At 35.6% G+C, this 15,063-nt stretch overlaps 1 protein-coding gene across 2 annotated transcripts in view; it reads right to left on the minus strand.

Moving 5' to 3' along the window:
• Positions 1 to 13,502, minus strand: part of LOC111405539 (polyadenylate-binding protein 1-like) — a 49,483-nt gene extending 35,981 nt beyond the window's left edge. Inside the window, exons 1-6 of one of the 2 annotated variants that reach the window (XR_002704811.1) lie at positions 13,168 to 13,494; positions 12,482 to 12,737; positions 12,285 to 12,387; positions 4,806 to 8,031; positions 4,647 to 4,714; positions 2,537 to 3,156 (exon numbers count right to left, since the gene is read on the minus strand). Coding sequence is in view for 1 of the 2 variants with exons in the window: in XM_023034477.1 (XP_022890245.1) it covers positions 12,285 to 12,387; positions 12,482 to 12,610 (232 nt within the window). In the remaining variant the exon portion in view is untranslated. Of the gene's footprint in view, positions 1 to 2,536; positions 3,157 to 4,646; positions 4,715 to 4,805; positions 8,032 to 12,284; positions 12,388 to 12,481; positions 12,738 to 13,167 lie in introns of those variants that run through there. The other variant, XM_023034477.1, reaches the window with a different exon arrangement.
• Positions 13,503 to 15,063: the final 1,561 nt, after the last annotated feature.

Below are 15,063 nucleotides of genomic sequence, written 5' to 3' on the forward strand. Positions count from 1 at the left end.
ATATCCGTATCTCGTTATTACTTACGACCACGGACGATTTAAGATTCAATCAGATGTAATTTGTATATCACAATCACAACTCCCTGTGACTAACAATTTACGAAATTTTGAATCTACGGGCTATATTATTTATTTAATTGTCTATTAATTAAATAATAGGTCTACCATTAAATTGCATTAATTATATATCAAAAATATTTATGTCCAAAGTTGATTGGACCTAGAACATAATACTTACAGATTTGGTGCTTACATATAGATTCTTTAACTTCACTTCGCATGTTTTCTCTACCGACGTCTCTCCAAATAATCACTTTTTCCTTTATCATTACTGCGCATTATGAATCACATGAAGAGTTTGAAACAAATAAATGTTTAGAGCTTAATTTGAACACAAAACTTAAATGATCAGTTTTCAATTTTCCAACAATTTTCCAATGCAGAGATCTGATTCTTAAAAGCAAAGAATAATCACGGATTGAAAATTAGAGGAAGAAGATAGAGAGAGTAGCGAGAGAGGTTCTGAATATTTTTTTCCTATTATATATTGAGGATAAAAGCTGGCAAATATAAGGTCACAACTTCAAACTGATAACGTAACCCAGTTAATTAATGAAGAAAAGAAATTTCGACTTAAGTGTGTAAATGAGTGTATTTTTTCAATTTTGCCAGTAGCATTTCCAAATTAAGAACATTAGTCCATCAATCCAATAATATTACTAACCTTGAGGGCGCTCTGTAACTTCACTATTGAAGTGGCATCGCCCTTGGCCATTGCTTCATAGAAGTTAAGTCATGAAAGATGAGAAATTATGCTCAAAATTAGGTCGCCCACAGTTACTTTTACATTTAAAGGTGAACATTTCCAATGTTAATCTCGGGGGCTTAGTTTGCCTTTTCCTATCAAAAACCTCACTAAAACCTCGGTACAGGGCCATAAGTAATCACATTCTTTGCCGGCTGGCAACCATTCGTGGCCCTTGCCAGCCCCAAGTGCAATTGTCTGTACGCCTAATTGTCTTCAAATATTGTTGCTGGTTCAGTCTACCAAGCACCCCAATGCCAACGTGGCTGCAACGTGCATTCTCATAAAAACAAGTAGTTCTTCCATGAGCTCAGGATTGTCAATAATGATAAGTCATGAAGTCAATAATGTGGTAGTTTCACAGGGATTTTTGCAATACCATTCCAGTAAGAAATGTTTCAATTCAATGTTTAAACAAGAGCCAAAAAAAAATTCTTGCTATGACATCAATTGCCTTTCATATATTAGGCTTTCAGCATCACAAGTTTCATGCACGGGTGCATTATGCTTTGTACTCTCATTTACACATTGGACTCTGTGTCTAAGAGGGCGAATGAACTAATTCTAGAATGGAAGGTTGTCAGACTGACATTGAAGCCCAATCTCCTAATCTGTTAGCCGTCATCCCCAGATCCATGACAACTGGTATTTGACAAGACCTATGGTATACGTGTCAAGGACCCAAAGGCTTGAGGTGAACCTCAAGGCCTAATAATTGATTTTTCAGCAATATAAACATGGACATGGCCCATATTCCCTTGAGTAGCTCTGTCTACGTCCACCAAAATTAACTACTTATAACTACAGCAGGAGCAAAGAGTCATGATCTACTTTGCAGATCTTATAGCCTCTTTGGATTTCTTAAGTTTCTCAATCAAAGAGTCAAAGCAAAGACAACCCCAAAAATATGATAAGAATCGAAAAGCAAAAAGAGTCGATAAAAAAAATTTTAAAAAAAATCCACTTCCAATTTGACAAATACACCAAAATTTAGGGTTTTCTTCTAATAAAACTAACGACCTAAATTACAAGGCAATAAATATATATAAGCTTGAAGTATTCTTATTCTCAACAGAATTCAGGAACAATGTTAGTTAAGTGAAAATCCTCACTAGAGAAAGTTAGCGTTGTATACTAAGACTTTTAAGCTAGAAGAGAAATATGACAAAGTGCTCCTAAACTCACATAATTTTTTTGAGACTTGGGAAAGGTTTCATTTTTATCACTTGAAAATCTATTCAACACACCGAATTGTCAAGTAAATAATGCCCCCATGCTTCCATATCAAGCATGAAAATCCTTGTTTGATTTCCATGCAATTCCCTTTGGGACCTCAACATCATTTAATGTCCCAATGTCATTCTCATCGTGTCCAAGAACCTGATAGGTGACAGGGGGGGCGTCTTCCCAATCACAAGGAATGTGGTAAGACTAATAGAGACGGAGATCAGGCAGGACAGAACAATGAAAAACTGCAATATTGATAATGATATCAAGTCTTCACATACATTCTATTCACGAAAGAAGATGACTGATCTTATAAATTTAACTACTTACCACAAGTTTTGGCATATAATTGAAAGAAAAGACATTTTGGTTAGTCAAAAGCCTATCAAAAAATGGACCAGAGATGACCAAGGTCAATGCTTGATAAAGGCAAGATTGATGCAGCAGTCGGGTGGAAAATACATTGAATTTTTTTTGGACGGTATTGATCATCTGAAAGAGATGTTAAGTTCAACAATCAAAACCAGTGATTTTAATGCAAGATAAAACATATTTCCTAAATTAGACTTTTCATAAATTCTTACTCATAATGCATTAACTTATGCAACAACAAAAACAACAGGCCACATCATTCCCTCTTCAGTAATTAGCTTGTACAAAATTACAAAATGATGAGAAATAAAGAACATGAAATCTTGCGACTATGTGATTTCTTTAAAGTAGAAAATGCAAACAAAAAAGGATGTCAAGATATGTGAGACCATATTGAGAATGTTATCTACTCAGTTTAGAGTTATAACCGGCTCTCGCTTGGTCTTAAGTGGCTTTGATGGGGACCCAACCATCTCTCCCAAAAATGCAGGCTTGAGGATGATCGAATCTCACAACTATTAAACCCTAACAATAGCCAACGGCCCCAAATCTGACGTCCACAATGACCCACTCCAAGACGACTTCGTTTTACCCGACCGACCCTTCTTTGACTGCTGGCATTCGACACTTCACTTGGGTCACCCTTTTCGGGATTCGAACCTATGACGTTGGTTTGCTCTGATACCAAAATGTTAGGAACCTGAAGCTACTGCTGAAACTTATTGGGTTGCCTCCTGTGTGATAATCCAAGTCTGTGACATGATGATTGAAGAGAGATTAGTAGATGAATACATGAAAATGGCCATAAGGACTGTATACGGATAAGCAATTGCAAATATTGAAGATAAGAATCAATGGAAACTGAATATTCAACTAAATGGAAATAACGAATTCCAGGGCTATTAGAGAGGTCGGTCTCTCCCTTTTAACTGAATTGGAAAAGCTTGAAAGAGACAGACCCCAAAAACTAGCCATTGAGGTTGGAGAACCCAAACCTATATAAACCACACGAAGGAAGCCCATACTTTCGATGTGGGATTCAGGTGCCCATACACCTCAATGGAACCATGACAAACCACCACGTTTCTAACTCGGCGTTCACGTCGAGCAGGTGCCCATACACTCTAAGTGCTAACCGAGATAAAAAAACATGGTGCCTGCCCTAATACCAATTGATGGGAACCCAGCCACCTCTCCCAAAAGCCTAGACTTGAGGGTAATTGAATCCCACAACTATTAGACCCTAATAGGTTTTAAGTTGTTTCTCCCATTCATTAGGGGAATGTCTCAAATGATTATGAGATGCTAATGAAAGGATAAAAACTTAGAGATGTTTACAGAAAAGTAAAAAAGGGGGAATCCTTTGACAAGGATAATAATAGGTTTGCTCTAATTTTTTGAGATGCTCTAGAAAAGGTTGATCCCATTAGATTGATAAATATCCTAATGTCTGAATTTAGGCATGGATTCCCAGCTGGGCATCGTGCATGAAAATTTTGGAGATCTAGTAAAAATCTCAGCAGCTTTAGCTTTTTTTTAGTCTAACAAAGAGTGAAACAGGTCCTTTTGCTGTTCTTTTAGAAATAAGGAACGATTAAGAATTGTTATCCATTTTTTACAGTGGGTTGCCAAAGGGATTTCATATGTTGTCACATCATGGCAGTGCTTGTGAAATTACGCCAGTAGCTTCAGCTTATTAAGCTTTTCAGTTGACACCAAAAATTTGAGCCCTCCTAAGTATCCTAAAATCGTAGAAGCTTCTTATCTTGAGAGCAACTACAGTCCTCTTTATCACTCGTAATTCCTTACTAGCATCCCTTCTATAAATGTGACTTCAACACATGCAGATCAAAAGTCTAAGAGCCTCATGTTATGTTCTGCCAAAGTCATTATTTATTCATTGGTAAGTCCAGCGATCATCCTTCTTCAGCAACCTACTAGTTCATTTAGGGGCTGGATGCTGTCATACATCTTTAAGGACTATGCAGATCAAATGGTCAACGGACTTGGAAATGAAGATCCATTTGATGAAGCTTTCTAAAAAATATGAGTAGGAGAGAAAAGGTTCCAAACTACATGTATCAAATCTAACAAGTGGGCAGAGAAAAACTTCCATAGTATGTGTCACAATAATGATCAAGGAGCCAGCATAAGCTACAAAAGTGATACAATATCTAGGAAGCAGCTAGTCACAGATACCAACTACTTCGCCCAGAAAGGGCTCAAATGTGTGGTGACTCACCTGAAATTCTTGCTTAGGAAAAGAGTTTCCAACAGTACTGTACATGGGTTGATTGCCAGCTTTGTCATCTAGTAAAGTAAAATAATAAATCCTCAATTCAGAAACATCAGTGAGAAACAGTTCAATGTTGAACATTGTAAGTAGATAATGAAGAGATACCTGATAGAAACCAACAGAATCGAATCCCAAGCTGAGTTTCTATAATCCAATCGAAATCCCATTTAGAGCACCAAATCCAATGACAGTTTGTATCCTATTGGTTTGTGCTTGAAGAATTTCAACCATAATGCCACATAAAGCGAACAAAGTTACCAGTAAATGCCAGCTCATATAACAAAAATACTAAATAAATATCATCTTCTTCTTAATCTTTATCGTTTTTTAATAACATTTCACTGTTTCCCAAAAGAAAACTTCAATAAAACAAATCAACATCACAATTAGAGACTTTTTCCCTTCTAAATCTAATTACAACATCAAATTACGAGGTTAAGAAAAATATAAACTTCTCTATCCGGAATTAGAAGCTAGACTTCTTCCTTTCTAGATCTAATTACATCAAATTATGATGTTAAGAGAAAAATATAAACTACTCTATTGGAAATTAAAAGCTGGATCAAACGAAAGTTATATTCTTACTATTTATAGCATGTTTGACGTGTCCAACCAAGCATTCTCAGTTGAAGGAATACTTTTAGTAACAAAGGCAATCAGTTAGGACTTGTGTAGCTGCCTCACTTCAAGTTCAATAGCAATCCAATTCAAAAATTGACAAGAATCTCCTCTTCTAAAATAACAATATTATTAAAGGTCCTCAACTAGAGTAAATTATATCAATTCCATCACTTTAGAAAGAATTTGCGCCAAGGGATGTAAGTAATGTAATGACACATGAAATTTCAACATTAAATGTATCTGATCGAGGCAATATATACAGAGAAATTACAAGAACATTCAATTCATAATAGTACAAAAATATCATTTATAAAACAAGGAAAAAAAACACCAAATGTAGAGTACTAAAATTCACCGAAAATGAAAGTAGAGTGCTCTTGAGTGTTTTACTGCATATCACAATAGAAACCGACGAAACGATTGACAGAGTCAAAGCCCCTATTGTCCCCAATTGAAATCCTGTGTTCTTGGTCACCTTTCAATTTTTCCCTAAACCAAAATTTCAATAATCCACAACAATAACAATTTCAACATAGGTCTAAATTTCAATTTTCTACAAAATCAGAACTAGCTACGAATTATGCATTTGGTATTTGGGAGAATTTTTTTCTCTTGGATAAAGGGAAAAATTATGCAATCCATCCGCAGTAGGTTACACAAAAAAATCTCTATATACGCTTAAATATATTATAAACGTTTTAAATCAAATTGCAATATTCTTGAGCATTAACTGCAGGGCATACAAATTAATTTAAAATTCAATTTAAAAGGAATTAAAAAAATGAGAAAATCGTTTAACCAGAGAAATTAAAAAAAATAATTAAAATACCATTAAAGCAAAGCCCATTAGCCCGAAAATAGTACAATGCATCAGTGCTCTTGGTTTGTACAATATTATACTCTGGAATCCACTTGTTTATCAAGAGGTTCCCCCATATTAAATGCTAAAGTTCTTGAAGAAGACAAGAAAAGGAGGATGGATAACACTGGGTGGAATTCTTTTGTGCATTACAGGTGAACCCCTTAAAAAATGTCATGCATGCATTTTTAATTATACATCCAAGAAAGTGAAAGACAACATGTAGCACATTATTGACCTTCCTGAGTTTTAAGTCTTAACAAATCCAGCACACTGCTAGGCATAAATGAAAAGGAAAAATCTTGACAAGAAGAGGCAAATTTATAACTTAATGCTCATCGAACCTGTTATTAAGCCCCGACCATTATTAGGAAAAAACAATGTTTTGAATAGTGATTTTTAGGATTAAAAAATAGGGAAAAGTCTTAGGTTTACATGCAAACTATTTTATTATATGAATGTGTAGTTGAAATAAGCGTGTTGAAAAAAAGAGTTTTTAAATAATGACCATCAAACAGGTGCTGGATATGCTTTTGATATGGTCGAATAGTGGTCAACGTAATCTTTGTGTTATAATTTGAAAAGATCTTGTATTAATGATAGGCGAATATTAGTCCACCACACTAGAATGACAATATTCTCTATCACTTTACCCTCAGGCTCAGAAGCAATGTTTGCTGATCTTAGACACTTCTCGTATGCTGCAATTCAGGTATACATTTGCAAACCATTTCATCTCTTTTGTGACTTTTAGCAATACTGCAGCACAGAAATTTTTTTCACCTCTTTGCTAGGACTAACTTTATCAGGTGTTCTACTCGGTTTAGAAGTTCGTTATTATTTTGCTTTTCCTTGTAGTTCGAGGTGTTACTTTGAAGGTGATTGTTTAGTCTTTTTCTTTTGTTGCAGATGGCTTTCACCTTTTTGGTTTATCCAGTACTCATATTGGTTGATTGGCATATATGGGTCAAGCAGCTTACTTATCAAAATATCACCACACAATTCATGACATTGATTTTTATGTCTCTGTCCCAGCCTAGGTACCGCTCAGGTCCCTGGCATTGGCATTGTGTTCACTCATTTGACCTCCAGTATTCCTACCAACTTTTCTCGTTTTGTCACCAATCTCTCTGCTTTCCACCGTCTCGTTTTTGTATGTATAAAATCTGTACCAGTACCATTTGTCCCTCCAGCCGAGAGGTACCTCGTGGGACATGTGGGCCAGTAGCTCATCGCTCATATAGGTGCACTGTACGATATGGATACCAGGATGTTGATTCTTTTGAATTTGAACTCACTGATAGGCTGGATGATTTTATCTGTTATGATTAGTATAAGGAGCATGGCATTATATTTTTAGAGGTAGCTTTCACGTCATTAAAAATAAGCTTATGTTTGTTAAAAATATATATTTAAAGTTGACTACTAGCAATTTGTAGTTCATCACTAGAATATAATTGTTTCCATAGTAGGATTTTAGAAAGTTCTGGTATATCTCTGAATGAAGACAAGCTGAGAAAAGATCAATTCATAGATAAAGGAAGCCACAGTAAACAACTCGATAAGAGGTATCCCATTTCCAAATCAATAGAATTAGAGAACTATTTATTGTGCTTGATCTTAAAACATTGAGACTGTCTAGTTAACAAAGAGTTGATAACAAGCATGCTTATTCTCGAAACTAAAGCACTCTAAATTGCACAGCACAATGTTTGCATGCTATAAAAGGGAATAATATTAACAGAAATTAAGAAGGGCATTGTGAAACTCGCATTACCAACATATATTAGACGGGAATCCACCTCCTTTTCTGCTTGAGTCGCAGAGGCATCAGTTAAATCTTCTAACATGCTATAAAGGAATGTTACAGTTAGTTGTGAGTCACCAGTTCAATGGAAAAAACCAATTGTGAATAAAAAAGCCACACTATCAAATTAAGAAAAAAGGAAAGTAGGCTCTCTTGCTCATATTCTACAAACATAACACAAATGTTGTGTAATTTGTCGTTTATTTTGTAGTTATTTATTTTATTTCTAATTTTTTTTGAAGTACATCACATATTTGACTCATCTGCAAGCATTTAAGATCTGGATAACATTAAAGGAAGGTATTTATATACCATTACAGCAGACAACTCAGCTTCTACTTTACAAGTCACATTTAATAAATAAAGTAATAATTAATTTCACAAAATTTATAGCTTTAATCTCATGAAGTCAGGATATGCTGGACCCATTTGAAAAAATTGATAAACTTAGCAAACATGATTTTGGAACAGTTTGTTCTACAAAATTTATAGCTTTAATCAAATGAAGTCAGGATATGCTTGAACCATATGAAAGAATTGATAAACTTAGCAAACATGATTTTGGAACAGTTTGTTCTACATCTTGTCAATGAATACGAAAAATTAAAAATTAGAAAGAAGAAAACTGAGTTTGAGCCCCATAATGTGCAATACAATTCCTAGCCACAATGTGTTTACTATAATAACCTAATAGCTGATTATGAGAAAATATGTAACAAGATAAATTTTTCATCCTAGGAGTTCCAATATAATTTCACCAATTATAAAATTATAAAAAGGCTAAACTACGTCAAGAAAGAGAACAAAACAAATATACATACATTTGAAGAAACATACAATTAAAGGCTTACACATTGTGAGGTTCATTGGATATCAATATTTTGCATCTATTTATATATACAAATAACCACCATACAATGAAATCAAGGTACTTAACTTTATTCCTCATATAACCATTTCTTCCTATGGTAGATCTTAGTTCTTCACTCAATGAATGGCATAACAACGTATAGTTGTTCTCAATCCAATTGTATAATTAGCATAAAATACTTACTCCACAATGATAAATATAGCTTTGATGTGTCACCTCCAATAATGAGAGAATTTTCAAGATTCAATAAGTTCCTCGCAATTATTGGCCAATATTAGCGAAAGAAAGGAAACTCAAAGCCACTTTCTGGAAACTAGTCAATTGAACCTAATGGATGAGGCATTTTGACGTCGCCTATTAAGAATAAACTCACCTTCCTTAAAATTGCCCTTCCAAGGCCGAAAATGGCTTATCTCAAGTTCATCTTATAATCGTCACCGGGCATAAATGAGAGATCCCTTATACGATGGACACAAATAAACTAAAAGAATAAGCTTCTGAGCAAATATTTTTACTCATGAATGTGTCGTCTCGAGGATAACTATTTCTCAGTAGAGTGGGAAGGGAGATGCATTCATCACCATACATGGGAAAGAAGGTGGACAACAAGCAAGGCAAAAAGAAAGATGCATAACCAGAGAAAACTTATCAAAATAAAGTTAAAGAATGAAAAATCAAAATGAAAATCAACATATTTCTGGATGTTGAAGGACACCATGAAAATGAATGTTATTGAGCCTTCATAAAGACTTGGACTCGACTATTTCTTCATGGAAAAGTTTGCCTTATAAAACGAAGAGATATTTGGAAGGGAAGTAAATGGTAAATGTGTACTGTACCATCACCTAGAATTAATTATAAAAGAAACCAATAGATAAATTAAGAAAATGCTGGACAGTAGTCATAAATTGAAAATAGGATAAGCAACCGACACAGAACAAGTCAAAAGAATCCGAGCAGTGGTAGAAATGCATTCACCAATAGAAAAGGTATGCGGTCGTATTAATAAATCTATATGGATAAACCGTATTACCTTTTTGAAAAGGTAAATGATTGGATTGATAAATTTATATGGACAAAGTGTGTTAGCTTTTTCACCAGCTTCATTATGTTTATTTATCTACTTTCACAGAAGGTTAACCAAAATACAATCCAGTTGTGAGTTTATGTATGAAAGCTCAGATGAAGTGTAGTATTTAGCAAATATGAGAAGGGGACAAGATTGCTTCTGTCTGATCGTGAAATATAACATTGAGTTATTGTCCATAATCACCAACAATTCGAATTCAAAATGCAGCATAATAAACAATCCAACTAAGATTTCAATGTTACTGTAACTCCACCAGATAAGACAACTTACTACTCATAAACCCAGTCCATCCCAAATGCACACCAAAAGCATGCAATGGAAAGTATAAAACCTTTTTCCGCCTATGTCTGCCCCTAACCTCTATCCTATACGTAAACCTCCCATTGAAATCCTTTTAATATTAGTGATCTCATCAAATGCCAATAATGAGAAACCAACCCATCAAATGGCTCATGTTCACAATTTCAACTGTTACATTTAGCATACTCATATACACATACATGTACAACTACTGATGGGTATTGGGAAGGGTAGAGAGGGATAGGAAGAAGGGGTGGGGAGGGAGGACAGATGACGAGGGAAAGAAAATCCATGGTGGTTTGCTGAATGAGCAAGGATGGAGCATCAGGGGCAACAAGATGTCAAAATCCTTAAGTCTTTTAAGGCAAAATTGCCAAAGCATATGTGAAAGCAAATCAACAGGCTGCCCAAGGAGTAGGAGATTTGGATTCAAAACCTATGGTTTCTTGTTCCTTTTTCTCTATATGCGCAATGAGCGTACAAATCGGGTATGAATGCATTTGTGTTTCATGCCAAGCAGATTCTCTCATTACAAGAATTTTTCTTCGGCGAAATAGAATTGTATGATAAATCAACCAACTGAAAGCTTAGCTGATTTTTTATTTTATTCCAGATTGGCTCCAAGGGATGACTGATAGAAAAATGTAGAGTTCTTGAAGCTACAATTGTATAATCTAATCAATATCCAAATCCAATGACAAACCATCATGAACACAGAAAACAAAGATAAATCAACTAATTTTGAAACTCCTCTGCAACCTTGCACTCAAACAATCACTTCCAGAGAGACACAAAACTCAAGTGCTCAATAGCCAATAGAATTTGAAATCTCAGTTTTTGTTGTTATGGTAAAAAAATGTTATCAACGAGTTACTACTGAAATTTCCCTTCTATGGAGAATTATGAAATAAAAAAGTCTACCTCCCTTTGGTGCAGTTTCAATCAAATATATTGATTCTGAAATTTTCTTATTCCCTCCACTATCACACAGATACAAGGTAATATGCCCATCTTGGGTGTTGTATACATTTTCAGACACTGTTACGTGCACACTGAACACATCATTGGTGGGCTCCACATTTCACGATCTTGTTTATCACTCAACATGATGTACGTTGTCAATTATTTAAATAACATTTCAAAATGAAACTTAAAAAAAAAAAAAAAATGGAAATACACATCGAATGTATAGCATACATATTATTATTGAACTTATCCTTCTCATTAAAGGATACAGACCTCATTTACTATATAAATGGAACATAGTGAATCCCTCACATTCAATTGCATTATTTTTCAGTTGCATGCCACACAAGAGTCAAGTGAGAGTCAAATACGTGTTATCTTACATTTTGAGTGCAATCAATGTAGTGCAAAACATTTGTCAGACGCTCTAAGAATGATGACGTTAACGTGTAAGAAGTAGTCTTAAGTAGAAGACATGATAACACTAAATTTATTTCAATCAAAGATCATGTACAGACTGTGGAATAGAATTTGATTTTGAAGAGCTTCACTGAGCGAGTTCGAATTGCATCGACTCTAGTCAATAAATAATGAGGCGAAAAAAGCGTGTGATGGTCAAGTTCAGACGACATAACAAGGCTGCTTACGAGTGAAAGTAGGCAAGTGTAACCACATTAAATGTCTATAACAAAAAATTTTAATCTTGGCATCCAGACCCATTTGTCATAATAGAAAATTCTAAAGATTGAACACTCAAGCTGAAGTCAACAAACACAACGGAACACTTAGTCATAAACCAACAACTGTATTTCCTACAATGACATCCTTCATGGTTTAAATATCAATAGGCAAGCCCATGTTCAGTGGAAATAATAAAATCCTAATTATCCAGTAGCCTCAACTTGTGAACCGTTATATGTTTGTCTTCTCTGAACAGCAAAAAAACACGTCTTTGTGGGAACAAAAGCCCACAAAAACTATAGATCACAAAATTAATGCATACAATTACACTGCACAAAAGCCAAAAATTAACTTATACATTTATCACATCAATTTCATAAATGTAATACCTTGAGTAGCACCCATCTCTTTCTCCACTTTGGTCTGCATTCCTCGAAGTGCCCCTGCTTCTTCCTCAATCTCCTGCAACCTCTTCTTCATACTCTCCAATTCCTATGATTCAAACACCAGTCAAATTGTAATTTACATGCATATAAACGTACAAATGTACATACGTGTGTATATATAGAGAAAGAGTAGAAAATACCTTAGCTTTCATGTTTTCATCAGCTTTGGCCTCTGCTTCCGCATCAAAATTGGCATCCATGTATGCTTCATCAGGTACTTCACCGCCGTACACACCGTCCTCTGGTTCGTTGTGCCCCTTGTGCTCCATCTCTCTATATAGGATTCACTCTTTCTACAGCTCTACATATACAATTTATGTATGCAATTGTGTATACATGTGTGTACAGCGAAAGCTGGATTTTTTGAAAATTCTGGGATTCTGCAAATTTTTGCTGCTGGAGATGGGAAGCAAATAAAAAAGGGCAGAAGGGGGTTAAATCGATTTTGCGGTCAAACTACAATGCGAGGGTTTGAGGGGACGGGGGTCAAAGAAAAAAAATTTGCAACATGTTTGGCTAAATAAATCTAGGATACACGTGGTTTTTAAATTGAGTTGAAGCAAGCACTAACTTCTGACTTTCTTTTCTTTGCTGGTGATCTGAGTTCAATTGTAGCTGAAGGTTATTAATTATATAGGTGGGAAGTTCGTTGAATCAGAGGCATGTGAAATAATTGATGTTATAAATCCTGTAAGCTTTATCTTTGGAATCTGGTTCCTATATATCATTTTTTCTTTCCGAGAGCTACTTGTATCATACGTAATCTATGTTTAGACTACCACTTCAATGTATGAGCTAACCTATTTAGAACCAAGAAGCAAAATACCTTTGTCCATCATCTACGTTTCGACTTTCGTCTTCAATTAGGATTTCGATGTTGGGTTTCGGTGGGCTTTCGTCTTCAAGCTAAGACTGACGGTGCACGGCAGTTAGTTTGCCAGCGGGGACAATCACAGGCTGCCAGATTTGATCTTCAGGTTCGGGATGAAAGAAAGCGGAGGGTGTGATTTGGGGTTCTAGGGGAATCATGAATAATATCAATTTGGGGGAGAAGGCAGGTTAAGTTTCTGGGTTCAAACCAGTTTTGGAGTTGGCCCGATTTGTTGGGTTCACTTTTTGGGTAAATTAAATGCAAGCCGGCCAATTCAGCAGTTTCAAATTTCTGTACGCATTCTTAGGTATTTTCTGTATCCATAGACTAATTGTTTTTCAACAGTCACATATTTGAATAATGCTGGTGGTACAACATGGCGTCCATTGTGGTGTCCAAAATGGACACCCGGCACCTTGTTATTGGCCGAGGTGCCGGTGGACCTCGGCGTGGTAGGCACCTCGGCCAATACTGAGGTGTCGGGTGTCCATTTTGGACACCATGTTGTACCCATAGCAAAGCCGCACATATTTTCATTTTGAAATTCTGTAAATGGCCTATGAAGTGGGTTAGCAAAATTGTAAAATAATATTACGTCCCCGTTTGCTTCCTATTATTTGTCTATTAAAATAAAAAATATGATCGATATCCATACATCAAGTCATCATATTTGACTTTCTATTTCTTATGTGGGATCCATAACGGCTATATTTTTCATTCTCATTTTTACATTAATGTATACCAAACCGGGCCTACATATAAATAAAAAAAATTTCTTTCCTTTTTAATCACACATGTTTCAAAAAATACTGTTTCGCGCGGGTTAGTCGCTAACAATTAAAAAAGGATCAGACGATTGTATAAGGGACAAATCTCTTAAGACAAAGTCTCAAAAATGGGTGTTTTTATTGGCGATGATTTTACAATTGGAAAATAAAACAGAATGCCTCCAAGGGGCGCAAGCACACGAGTTACTGAAAAGAAGTGTTTAAATCTAAACTAAGAAATTGAAAGTTAAATATTCTCTGTTTGAGAGTATTTGATTCGGGGTCCTTTACTCTATGTCTTTTCTTCCTTTTATATTCCCTGGATGATCTCTTCGTGATCAACTGCTTAAAAACTGCTTGATCGCTCTATAACTGCCCACTTTCTTCATAGTGGCCAACTTGTCATAGAACTGCCTTCTCTAACTGCTGCCATTACTTTTTGTCATTCAACCGTCTTCAATTGAATTCCTTGAATCGTGGAATGTGATAGGGCTACTCAATAACTACTTCATTAACCGCACTTTTGGGTAACCATAACATCTTATGTTTGTTAAGATCCTGGGCGACTCGAAAGTTTGGGCGAGAACAGGGTCACAGCTCTGGGCGACTGCATGGCAATCCATTCGCCCAAATCTTGGGTGCCTTGCAAGCTTGGACGATGGTATTACCGCGTTCATGGGTTTCCATATTTGGGCCTTTATCCTGAATTGCCTGATTAGGCCGTTCTTTGGACTATCTGATTTGGGGATCCTCCAATTGGGCTTCATTCTTTGGGCTATTCGATTTGGGCTGAACTTTTTGTGTGTCAACAATTACCCCCCAATATGGCAGAATTAATACCAATTATTAATTTTTGCCATATTCACTTTGTGTTTCCCAGCAACATTCGAAATTCCCAAGAATTTCAATCATTGTTTTCTTCCATAGCCTGAAAAGGTGCGACGTTTGCAAACCCTTATAACTCTCAAATACACGCCGTTTCATTGCACCACTAAATCACGCCTCATTGTTTCGCGCTTCTCTCTCGCAATATTATTGTTCATCTTCTTGCTTCTCTGCTACGTTTCTTAAGCAAACTTCGACA

This window comes from Olea europaea, chromosome 12 (assembly GCF_002742605.1).
Source record: "Olea europaea var. sylvestris chromosome 12, O_europaea_v1, whole genome shotgun sequence".
Classification (NCBI taxonomy): Eukaryota; Viridiplantae; Streptophyta; class Magnoliopsida; order Lamiales; family Oleaceae; genus Olea; species Olea europaea.